This window comes from Astatotilapia calliptera, chromosome 14 (genome assembly GCF_900246225.1).
Source record: "Astatotilapia calliptera chromosome 14, fAstCal1.2, whole genome shotgun sequence".
Taxonomy (NCBI): Eukaryota; Metazoa; Chordata; class Actinopteri; order Cichliformes; family Cichlidae; genus Astatotilapia; species Astatotilapia calliptera.
In genome coordinates, this window is record NC_039315.1 from 36,853,649 (window position 1) to 36,865,697 (window position 12,049).

A 12,049-nucleotide genomic window follows, 5' to 3' on the forward strand; every position below is an offset into this window, starting at 1 on the left:
GGGCGAGTTGGCTCTGGTGAGGTGAAAGGTAGGAACAACAGATGGGTTTAGAGTGGAGGCAGGAATACATCGGGGATTGGGTCTGAGCCGCTTCTTCTTTGCAGTGGTGGTGGAAGGGCTGAGAGATAGGATCATGTTTGCAGATGACATTGTGATCAGGCAGGTAAAAAAGAGCCTGAAGAGGTGCAAAGTAGAAGAGCAAAGTAACAAAATGCATGAGAGTGAATGAGAAGGAGGCAGGCAGAAAGGTGAACATCCAGGCACTAGAGATACTGAAGGTAGATGAGTTTAAATACCTGAGGTTAACTATCCTGGTGAAGAAGCGAGTGCTGGCAGGGTGGAGTGGGTGGAGACGAGTGTCAGGGCTGATTTGTGACAGGACAGCATCAAGAGTGAAAAGTTAGGTTTACAAGATGCAGTTCCATGTATGTTTGCACGTGTTTAAATCACACCTATTTTCCTAGAAAATGTAAACGAGGGGTAGAGCAACACTTTTGCACAGTAGCTTTAATGATGTATGGTTTGGAGACAGAATCACTCAGAAAAAGACTGGAAGGAAAGAGTGAAAGTTGCTCTCCAGAGTCAACATCTGGGTTGTCTTTGGGAGTCCTGAATGGACAAGATGAGAAATGAGTAGATCACAGGGACAGCTCAGGTTGAGTGGTTTGGACACAAAGTTAGAGAGACGAGGCTAAGATGTGCAGAGGGATCGTGAATACACTGAACCAAGGATGCATGAAGAGAGAAGGAACACCAAAGAAAAGGTTCATGTAAGAAGTCATGCAGAGAGCTGGGGTTACAGAAGAGGATGCTAAAGATGAGACAATACAGAGGCAGATGGGGCACTGCAGTGACCCTTAAAGGGAAGAGCCAAAACAAAAAGAAGATATTAAATTAATTTGTCTCAATAGTGCCCTCTTGTGGTCACAATAGTAACAGAGTGTAAAAGGATGGAGACTTGCTCAGTTTTGTGCCAAAATAAAATGAAGGTTTAAGAAAAAAAATGGAATATTACATTTTAAGAACACATCTTTTAATTTTAAACAACAAATTACATCAATATTTCCTCACAAAGTGAATGTTAACCGACTGTAAAAATAGAATCCAATTCACACACTGCTCATAAAAGAGATAATAGATCAAGCCAAAGGTTACTGTTTTATTCATCTTTATGAAACAATAAAACAAGATTCATCTGATCATGAACATCTGTGAAAAGCACTTTTGTTTCTTTGGAAGGATCTTCCATAGCGAGGTCACAGTGTGTCTAGTTATAGAAGCCTCTCCAGTACCAGCAGGTGCAGTTGAGGCCCGCTGCAATGAGCAGGATGACCAGCAGGGCGATGAGGAGACCGAGGCCGATGATGGTGGCAAGAATGGCCCACACCAGGGTCCTCTTGGACATGTCAATCAGCGGCGACGTGAGGGCCATCCGAGCCCTGCGTGCCCGCTGGCGGTTCTGAGGAGGGTACCTGGCCAAGTTAACGCTCTCCATGCCCAGTGACCGGACCATGCATGCCCTGTGGTGGCTCAGCTGCTCAAAGGTGTGTTTGCCATGGTAGCGTCCCATACCACTCTGACCTGGAGGGGTGACACACAAGTCAGTCGTGTCTTCTAAAAGGAGCGCTTCATTTGTGATTTGTGCTGTCAGTATGTGCTCACACATGGACTGTAACAGGGTGAGAGTGACTTTTTCTTGCATCAGTGATCACAGTGCAAATGTGCTCCTGATGTAAAGATCCCCAATATTGTGTATGTGTCCCCATACATCACTGAAGGTTTAAAAGGTGAACTGGCTGATGTTAGTAGTGTGAATGATGTAACACTTAGCTTGAATAGTTTTATTGCTCGCCCACAGATTTGCACAGTGGGTCAGTTTGTGATTGTAGGGTCATTTTTTAACTCAAATGAGGGAGACTACAACACAGCCCGGAGACAGACAGACAGTCCTCTCTACATGTCCAGCCAGCTTGCAAGCACAGCCGTCTCCTCCAGCCAGAGATGCTGAATAATAACACATTTAATGTTGGAGGGCAAGCTTACACATGGGAAGTCCAGGTTTCAGTAAGATACATGAAGATAGATGCTATTACTGAAATAGGCAGTGTTCTCCAGAACTCAAATTTGATCTCAATCTTGTCCAGTATAATTTGCTTCATATAACACTTTTAACTGTTTGTAATCTCAGCTCCTGAATGTATTCTTATTCAGGCTTCATGAAGAAAGTCTTGCTCACTAAGCACAACAGGCATCAGCTCAGAATCAGCTGTAGTTCCAATAAATGTGTGGAACAGTTTTCTCAAATCTGCAGGAGCTGTCGATGAATGTTTGCTCACTGCTCCACAGCGCACACAGAAAAACGCCAAACGGAGCAAGTTTTATTAAAAAGGACTCGACTCAAAGAAAAACACCCACAAATATCCTGAGAAAGGAGACGGAGATGGGTTAAAGTTAAAGGTTCACTTCTGCTGCCAGCAGATAACAGCTACTCACTAGTAGCTTAAAGGTAACACAAATGTGACTTGACACAGTAAAAGTTCACGACTCAGTGCTGGCCCGCTCACTGACTGAGCAGCTCTTCACAAGCTTGACTCACTGCTGAATGAATGGGTGGCAGCTGAGCTCCTGGAGGCGACAGGACACACACACACACACAGCGCAAAGAATAGGAGGGCTGTCCGTGGCATGTCCAGTAACCAACAAGTTAGCCAATGAGCAAGCGGTATCACACTCGGACCCGCTTCTCTGCCTCCCTTTCTTTTTAAAAACAATGTTTAGCTGCATCCATCTTTGATTGTTTGTAGTTTTGTCTGTCATCTGACATCATGGTTTAGCTGACACTGTTTCATCTGATGTTGTGTTTCTTTGTCTAAAGTTGTCACATTTTGTGAAGCTTTCCCACTTCAAAGCCACACTTTGAAGTCTTCCTACCTACGCCACCGAACGGGAGGGAGTTGAGCGTATAGTGCATCATGACGTCGTTGACCGTCACGCCACCGCTCGTCGTCTCCGCAATCATTTTTTTTATTGCCTGTGAGAAACGTGAGAAGAAATCGTTGTAAGACGAGCACGAGGGACGCTGCTAACGTTAAAAGCTACTTAAAGATGGTTCCTTCTCACCTTCTTGTCAGAGCAGAAGATGTACAGAGCCAGGGGCTTCTCTCTCTCGTTGATGAAGGTGATGGCATTGTCCATGTCACTCACTGTAACTATGGGCAGCACGGGGCCGAAGATCTCCTCCTGCATCAGCCTGGAGTGGGGCGGCACGTCCTTCAGCACCGTTGGGGCTTTCAGTGCAACATCAACATTTATCAAACAGAGCACAGATGGATCTGCATCGCATGATTCAATCTGCATTTTCATTACCAATGTAGCGCTGTGAGGAATCACTCTGTCCACCCACCACAGGAGTGTAGCCCTCCATCAGCCCCATGATTCTGTTGAAGTGACGCTGGTTGACAATTCGCCCGTAGTCAGGTGAGCATTTTGGATCGGCACCATAAAACTCCTGGAATGGAGCAGAGAGGTAGTCTCAGTAAGGTTTCACACCGTGCAGCTCCACCTGTATGAGCGATGTCGCAGTGATTCTCTTTGGTTATTGGGTGCTTTACCAGAAGCGTTTGTCGGATGCACTCCACCACTCGGCCCTGGATGCACGGCTCACACAGAATGTAGTCTGGAGCGATGCACGTCTGCCCACAGTTGATGAACTTCCCCCACGTGATACGACTGCAAACAAACCAGGTGGAGAACAACTTTACAATATTCGTGTTTTGGTTCATTCTTAGAGGACCTTTATTCATTTTATTGAGAGTGTAGCTATCCCCCCCAAAATAAAAAAACAAGGAAAAAAACACCTTTTTCTTGCTTTGACATTTACTTCCTTTTAACTGAGAAAAGATTTGTTGCGGCCCCAGCAGGGCCTCCTCCTGAAGTTACCTGTGTGGGCGGGTCCTACCGTCTCTCCTGCCTTAGGTGCCGCCTTTTTCTTTTGTACAGCTGACTCACATCAGCAATTAAAGGTATTTAAATGGTGATAGCGGCTTGTAGTGATGGCCAAATGAAGCTTTCTGAAGCTTGTATTGAAAAACGGTTCATTACTCGAAGCTTTTCAACACAGTCCTCTCTGGTGACATCTGGTGGCCAAAAATACAAAGAGCAGCTTGAATCCACAAAATAAAACCAACTGCTTCATTATGACTGCTCACTCTACAGAGTGGAGTTCTGTCTGATATTGGGCCGCCGTCGTGTTGCTTTGAACGCGTATTGTTTGGTGGTTAAAAAAATGTGTTTTATTTGTTTAATAAATAGTTTTGACCAGTAAACTCTTCTTGTTTAAATATGCACCATGGTGTGGTCTTTCTTTGCTTGTGACTTCTTGATGTTGGTAAATACAATAATTGAAAAATACCACGTTACATATAATATACATATAATAATGTACAACACATTATGGAGTATGCTTCTGCTCTGAGGTCCTGCCTCCATGCACTTATGCAATTAATCGCTAGACGGGTGTATTTATAAATAATATTATATTAGGGAAATTTCCCAGACATATTTTTGACCTGGGGGTAGAATTGATTGTGAAATGGAAAAGGAAAATGCTTATGAACTTGCAAATTAAAAACATGATGCATTTAAGGTAACCCTTTCTCATTTTTATTTAAGAAGAGAATTTGTTCTAGTGTGCGATGACTGAACCTGTTCCTTTTCGTGGAGATAATTTCTCCTGCCTTAAGGAAAATCCCTTCACATGGCCCAGAGGAGGCTGGAGTGCAGAGAAACTGGTAGAGATGCAGTTATACAGTCTACCTGGGCCCCACAAACTATCAGCTGAAGAGAATAAAGAAATTCAATTGCTGCACATTTGGCAGACTAACATTTTCAGATTAATTAAACAATAAAATATATATTTTTACAACATTACATGTAAAGAGTCAAGTGGAAGTTTTTCTAAAGTTATTTAATGATATTTATATTATGGAAGCAGATTTTTTGACATTTTATCTTTTTCCCGTTTTCAGATATAATAAACACGCACAAAACAAAAAGCAAACGGCCAGAACACAAAGCTGGAAAACCCACCCGATCGACAAAAATCAACTCAAAATCCTCCCACACAACAGAACCTCCTTTATTCCTCGCTGGCTCCAAATCTCTCAGTGGAATGATCAGTGGTTCGCTGTCACCATCAAAACACTCCACAAATCCCACGAATGATTCACTTCCTTTTAAACCATTGAATCAGACACCGAAGCAGTTAGGCTCTAAATGAAGCTTCGGACGTCACCGATCACGTGACTCTGGCCAAACGAGTCAAGCTTCAACGCAGAGCTTCTGAAGCAGTGTGTTGATTTTTTTGACGCACGCACCGGAGCGTCAGCTTCAAGCGGGCCATCACTAGCGGCTTGTGCGTCTCTGTTAGTTGAGTTATTAGTAGAAACTTTAATAAAATTCTCGAATTTAACCCCTTTTGCCGCCCTGTCTCCTATTTCTGACCCGCACACTTTTGTTACTTTTCCTGGACCCTTTTAGGGGAATGTAACAGATTCTGGTAACATCGAATGGTTCATGACATTTCTGTGAGTTTGATCTTTTCTATTTCGGTCCTTACAATAAAGAGTTTGTTGTTTTTTGTACAGTAGGCTTGACATATTTAACTAAATGACAGAGTTGGAGTTTAATTCAGTCCCAGGAGTTCCAGAAGAGTGGGTCAAAGTGTGCTGCGTTTAAGGACCTGTATTTTCCAGCTTTTTGAGTCCTTGTAATTGAAGCACAGGAAAAGGACTCAAACTAAGCTCTGTTTAACTGCAACCAAACCAAATGTATGTTTAAGTTCATTTACTCAATAAAACATCAAGGCCTAACATTTATGAACTGAAACCAAACAATGTTTGTCACGTTAGTCAAAATGTCCATGTGAATTTTTATACTCAGGAATTTCTTAACCAACATTTTAATATACAGTGGGGCAAAAAAGTATTTAGTCAGCCACCGATTGTGCAAGTTCCCCCACTTAAAATGATGACAGAGGTCAGTAATTTGCACCAGAGGTACACTTCAACTGTGAGAGACAGAATGTGAAAAAAAAATCCATGAATCCACATGGTAGGATTTGTAAAGAATTGATTCGTAAATCAGGGTGGAAAATAAGTATTTGGTCAATAACAAAAATACAACTCTGTTAGAGTAAATAGTTAAACATTTGTCATTTTTATATTTACCATTTGTCTATTGTTTTTAACTCTGTGAAAGGAATTCTTTCTTTCCTCCCATCCCCAGATTCTCGAGGTTCTGGGTGCAAGGTTGAAGTGTTTTATCACAGGAACATCCTTTTGAAGGTCTGTTTGATGTTTGGTAGAACTTCCCACCCTTTGTATGGTTTGACTGTGTTATCTATGGTAAACCATACATTGGGTGTGGGGGAGACTACCCTCTTTATGACCAAGGATGTTGTTCCTGCTTTTAGGTTTTATGACCCTTTGATCAGCAGGAACAAACAAACAAACACACACACACACACACACACACACACACACACACACACACACACACACACACACACACACACACACACACACACACACACACACACACATTTACATACAGTCCTTGTCTATGTAACCAAAGGGGGTTGCAAGGGGAGGTGTTTTGTAAACTATTGTTTGAAGTTTGTCAATAAAAAGGCGGCGAGAGGAGGCCACCATTGTGGTCATTTCGACGTGCTGGTCACAGATGAGAGGCCTCCCTTGCGCAAGAAATCAATCGAACACTGTTGCCTTGTTTTTCTTTCATGGGAATAAGTCCTGGATACAGCGGGGTCTGAGTTTAGACCCAACAAACTCAGTACTTTGTAACATAACCTTTGTTGGCAATAACAGAGGTCAAACGTTTACTATAGGTCTTTACCAGGTTTGCACACACAGTAGCTGGTATTTTGGCCCATTCCTCCATGCAGATCTTCTCGAGAGCAGTGATGTTTTGGGGCTGTCGCCGAGCAACACGGACTTTCAACTCCCGCCACAGATTTTCTATGGGGTTGAGGTCTGGAGACTGGCTAGGCCACTCCAGGACTTTCAAATGCTTCTTACGGAGCCACTCCTTTGTTGCCCGGGCGGTGTGTTTTGGATCATTGTCATGTTGGAAGACCCAGCCTCGTTTCATCTTCAAAGTTCTCACTGATGGAAGGAGGTTTTGGCTCAAAATCTCACGATACATGGCCCCATTCATTCTGTCCTTAACACGGATCAGTCGTCCTGTCCCCTTGGCAGAAAAACAGCCCCATAGCATGATGTTTCCACCCCCATGCTTCACAGTAGGTATGGTGTTCTTGGGATGCAACTCAGTATTCTTCTTCCTCCAAACACGACGAGTTGAGTTTATACCAAAAAGTTCTACTTTGGTTTCATCTGACCACATGACATTCTCCCAATCCTCTGCTGTATCATCCATGTGCTCTCTGGCAAACTTCAGACGGGCCTGGACATGCACTGGCTTCAGCAGCGGAACACGTCTGGCACTGCGGGATTTGATTCCCTGCCGTTGTAGTGTGTTACTGATGGTGACCTTTGTTACTTTGGTCCCAGCTCTCTGCAGGTCATTCACCAGGTCCCCCCGTGTGGTTCTGGGATCTTTGCTCACCGTTCTCATGATCATTTTGACCCCACGGGATGAGATCTTGCGTGGAGCCCCAGATCGTGGGAGATTATCAGTGGTCTTGTATGTCTTCCATTTTCTGATGATTGCTCCCACAGTTGATTTTTTCACACCAAGCTGCTTGCCTATTGTAGATTCACTCTTCCCAGTCTGGTGCAGGTCTACAATACTTTTCCTGGTGTCCTTCGAAAGCTCTTTGGTCTTGGCCATGGCGGAGTTTGGAGTCTGACTGTTTGAGGCTGTGGACAGGTGTCTTTTATACAGATGATGAGTTTAAACAGGTGCCATTCATACAGGTAACGAGTGGGGGACAGAAAAGCTTCTTACAGAAGACGTTACAGGTCTGTGAGAGCCAGAGATTTTCCTTGTTTGAGGTGACCAAATACTTATTTTCCACCCTGATTTACGAATAAATTCTTTACAAATCCTACCATGTGGATTCATGGATTTATTTTTCACATTGTGTCTCTCACAGTTGAAGTGTACCTCTGGTGCAAATTACTGACCTCTGTCATCATTTTAAGTGGGGGAACTTGCACAATCGGTGGCTGACTAAATACTTTTTTGCCCCACTGTATTCAGCTTTCAAGAGTTTTCATGTTTCTTGTTGTATCCAGGTCACAGTGGCTGTTTCAGTGATAGTTACTGAGTTGTGATTTAAAAAGTGCATGTGCTATACCAGCATCCACTGAAACATACAGAAGTATTAATGTACGTTGTTGGGGCTTGGAGAAGGTTGTAAGTTCTGCTATTATTGCGCTGAGCTTCAGTCACCCTGATATGTACCTGCAGACACAGTCAGCGCCTCTGTGCCCGCTTTGATTATCAGACTTTTAAATTCCCGTGTCAGCAGCTGTAATTCACTTCGTTTGGCTAAATGTGGATTACCGGCAGGCGACCCTGATGTTGCAGTTCTTGTCGATGTAGCAGGGGCTCTTCCCTCCCAGCTCCAGGGTCACCGGGGTGAGGTGACGAGCTGCAGCTTCCATCACCAGTTTGGCCACTGTGCTGCTGCCCGTGAACACGATGTGGTCAAACCTGAGCCTCAGCAGTTCCTGGGTCTCTGACACACTACCTGTCACCACTGGGTACAGATCCTGCAAAACAAACACATTTACTGATATATAAGTTATTTACATTAAGCACAGAGTAACTGACTGTAATATAGGTCATGTTTCCAAACATATAGTGATGGGAAAATCTCTACTGGGGAGGGGGGGTCACACTTACATGTTTCAGATTAAACAAATTCTAATATTAGAGAGTGATAAACCAAATAAATGCAGTTTTAAATTATATATTAAGTGGAAAAGGCTCGCACACTCATGTCTGATTATCAGACCTGAAGAATCAATAAATCACTTAAACAGAACTCGAGTCACAAAGTAAAGTAGGCTAAAAGCAACACATCACACCATGATCTGAAGAAACAGATTAGAAACAAAATCACTGACATCTGTGCGTCTGCATCAGCAACTCATCCAGGAGGACACCCACGAACCCACAACAGCATCTACAGAACGACTACTTTCCTCAGCTAAGGTCAGAGTTCACGATTCAACAGGATGACTGTTCGTGCTCAAAAACCCTCCAGCGTGGCTGACATGAAACAGTAGAACCTCACAAACGCTTGACTGGAATTAGGTTTATTAGGTTTAGGACGAAGTTACCCTTTCCCACAGAGCAGGGCAGGTTTGCAGAGCTTTTTTCCTTAATAAATGAAATCATCATTTAAAAACTGCATTTTGTAATTGCTTTGGTTATTTTTGTCTATTGAACTTTGTTTTTTGATCATCTGAAACATTTAATGTGCAAAAATTCCTGTTTTGTAGCAGCATATTCAGCGAAATGGCAACAAACGTTGAATCCTGTGTGTCATTGGGGTCTAAATGTCTGAAGCACTGTAGTATGATGGCTCAAGGCTTTAATGCATGAACAATAGACCTGGTGTTCAGACCTTGTCCAGATAGCGAGGCAGCAAAGCCCGGAGCAGCAGCGACGAGCACTCGCTGAGCTCCGATGGCTTCACCACAGCTGCGTTCCCTGCAAAGAGAGAACAGTTTTCCATGAACGGGATGAGATCACCGTGTGACGCAAAGCCGGCGTGTAGGAGGCTGAGAATGCAGAGAGAGAGGCAGTCAGATGCACTCTGTTTCCATTAGTATTTTATTTTTTGAATCGGTTTTGCAAAAGTTGAACGACAGGGAGCAAAGACTGCGTTTCTGAGCCGTCAGCTGACATGTCTGGTACCGAGACAAGCTGATCAGCTGGGACTCTGACTAGGACCAGTTTATCAGTTACATCGATTGTTTCTGTATTTCATGGAGCTCAGCTGACTTTTTTACCTACATTTAAAAGAAGAGGATGTTATGTAGAGTAAAACATTCCCACTGTGGGTGATTGCCTTGTTAGATCTGTTAGAAATACAAAATACATTTTGGGTTTGATAAAGTCTAACATGACAGAATCCAGCTGCACACAACTGAAAACAGCACAGTGACTGTGACACCGGGTTGCGGCCGTGCCTTCTCAAAGCCATCTCAGACTGCTGTTATCAGGGGTACGTGACTGTCGCAGGTGTGGAGAGAGTGTCTCCCTACCTGCAGCAATGGCGCCAACAAGTGGCATGAGAGTAAGGCCCCAGGGGTAGTTCCAGGCCCCGATGATGAGTACGACTCCCAGCGGCTCTGGCTGGATATAAACCTCATCTGATATCGTGAGGAGGTTCTTTTCTGCCGGTCGCGGAGCAGCCCACTCTCCAAGCTTCTCAATAGCCAGCTTAATCTCGTTCTCGATTCCAATCAGCTCCAGGAGTGGTGTGTCATACTGACTCTGCAGGAAACCCAACACAGTTAAGCAAGCAAACGAGCCCCGATATACACATTGTATTTCACATCTTATTCTTAGTCTCTCGTGTCTGCTAACTCTGTTGATGTCCTGTTTGAGAGCAGTGGCTATCTCCGTCTCTTTCTCAGCGATCATCCTCTGCAGGGCGTGGAGCTGCTGCAGTCTGAACTCTAGAGGTCGAGTCCTGCCGCTCAGGAAGGCCTCCCTGGCCCGCTGCACTGCCTGCCTCTCCATACACACACCTGCATGAGAACAGAAAAGCGTTTGTCCACAGGACTCTCAAATGTTCACAGATAAGCTGTCGTTCTAGCAGAGGTGTTGCAAACATTTCTGCTGTCACCAGGAAAGCCTGTCTGCCCTCCTAGCTTACCTTAGAGTGAGCATGTGCGCTCTGCCGAACTAATGTTTTACTCTCAGCAATTTGAAGAGCAAAACAGACGACTGTAGGTTACCGAGTTTAATATTATCAAAGGCTTTACAGACAGACAGCAAAGTAATAAAAAGCAGCCTCGAGGCGCACAAGCAAGAGACACCACACACACACACGCACACACACACACACACACACACACACAACAAATGATTTGATAAACAACTGACACGTCTGAGAAAATGAACTGAAGTTTATCCACGTAAAACAGGCAAAGGTAGATTTTCAGCCCCACGTGTTACTACTGTGGACACTTTGCAGTCTGTTAGTGTGTCCGGCATCGAAACGCAGTGAACACTTCATGCCTTACAGTCATAACTGACATAATGTCAGTGACAAAGTGGAATAAGAAACGTAAAATATACTTTAGTTCCCTAAAATAAAGAACTTTAGAAGAAATAAACACACTAAATTTAAAAATACACGTACGTGACAAAACGAAGTCAAATAGAACATGTATCCTGTATGATGCATGTGTTTTATTGAGACTGTCACATGTTTGCATAGCTGATAATAACTGTGCTGTGATAAAGTCTTAATTGTTGCACGCTGAGAAAAATACCTGGCTGTATGTTGCTTGCTGACTGACGCAAACTCCCTGAAAGATGAGTAAATAAAAATGAAGCGCTCCGCTGGTGTTCGCGGATCGGACGAACAGCTCACATCACTACAGAAAACTGATTCTGTCCGCTAAATGCCGCACAGCTCGTCATTTTACAATTAATCAATCGTGTTATTGATCACCGATAATTCACCATGGCGCCCACTGTCAAAGTCTGAAACTTACCGAAGCTCAGGTGCAATTGTTCCTCGGATATAAGTTGCAGTCCGTCACTCGTGTGATCTCACGGACGCGCTGCGGGATCCCTCCCTCACCCAGCGCCCTCACCCAGCATTGTCCTGTGTTCATCGGTCACGCTGCTCTGGGATCAGTTTACCGGGGTAGATTGGTTACCGTGTCCGAGTTCACTGAGACCGATAGCGTCGTGCGCATGTGCACACCCCACTTCAGCTTGGCTCATCTTAATAGCAGTCATTCAGTCAGGCATTCTATTACAGCCTTGGGGTGATGTTAATGATATACCACAGACAAGTGGTGTGCAAAGAAACAGA

General features: G+C 44.1%; 1 protein-coding gene across 5 annotated transcripts; it reads right to left on the bottom strand.

Annotated features, from left to right (window-relative positions):
• Nucleotides 1-1,036: 1,036 nt before the first annotated feature.
• Nucleotides 1,037-11,995, bottom strand: LOC113036130 (aldehyde dehydrogenase, dimeric NADP-preferring-like). 5 transcript variants are annotated; one of them, XM_026192227.1, is made up of 10 exons: nt 11,724-11,995; nt 10,585-10,748; nt 10,260-10,491; nt 9,617-9,702; nt 8,548-8,756; nt 3,612-3,729; nt 3,367-3,508; nt 3,121-3,287; nt 2,932-3,031; nt 1,037-1,581 (listed from the first exon to the last, which is right to left on the bottom strand). In XM_026192227.1, exons 2-10 carry the CDS (start codon nt 10,738-10,740, stop codon nt 1,268-1,270), a joined length of 1,524 nt encoding a protein of 507 aa, XP_026048012.1. In that variant the 5' UTR covers nt 10,741-10,748; nt 11,724-11,995; the 3' UTR covers nt 1,037-1,267. The 5 variants fall into 5 exon arrangements, with proteins under 5 accessions (XP_026048012.1, XP_026048014.1, XP_026048009.1 ...); XM_026192229.1 differs by lacking the exon at nt 11,724-11,995 and adding an exon at nt 11,499-11,591; XM_026192224.1 differs by having other exon boundaries at nt 10,260-10,748.
• Nucleotides 11,996-12,049: the final 54 nt, after the last annotated feature.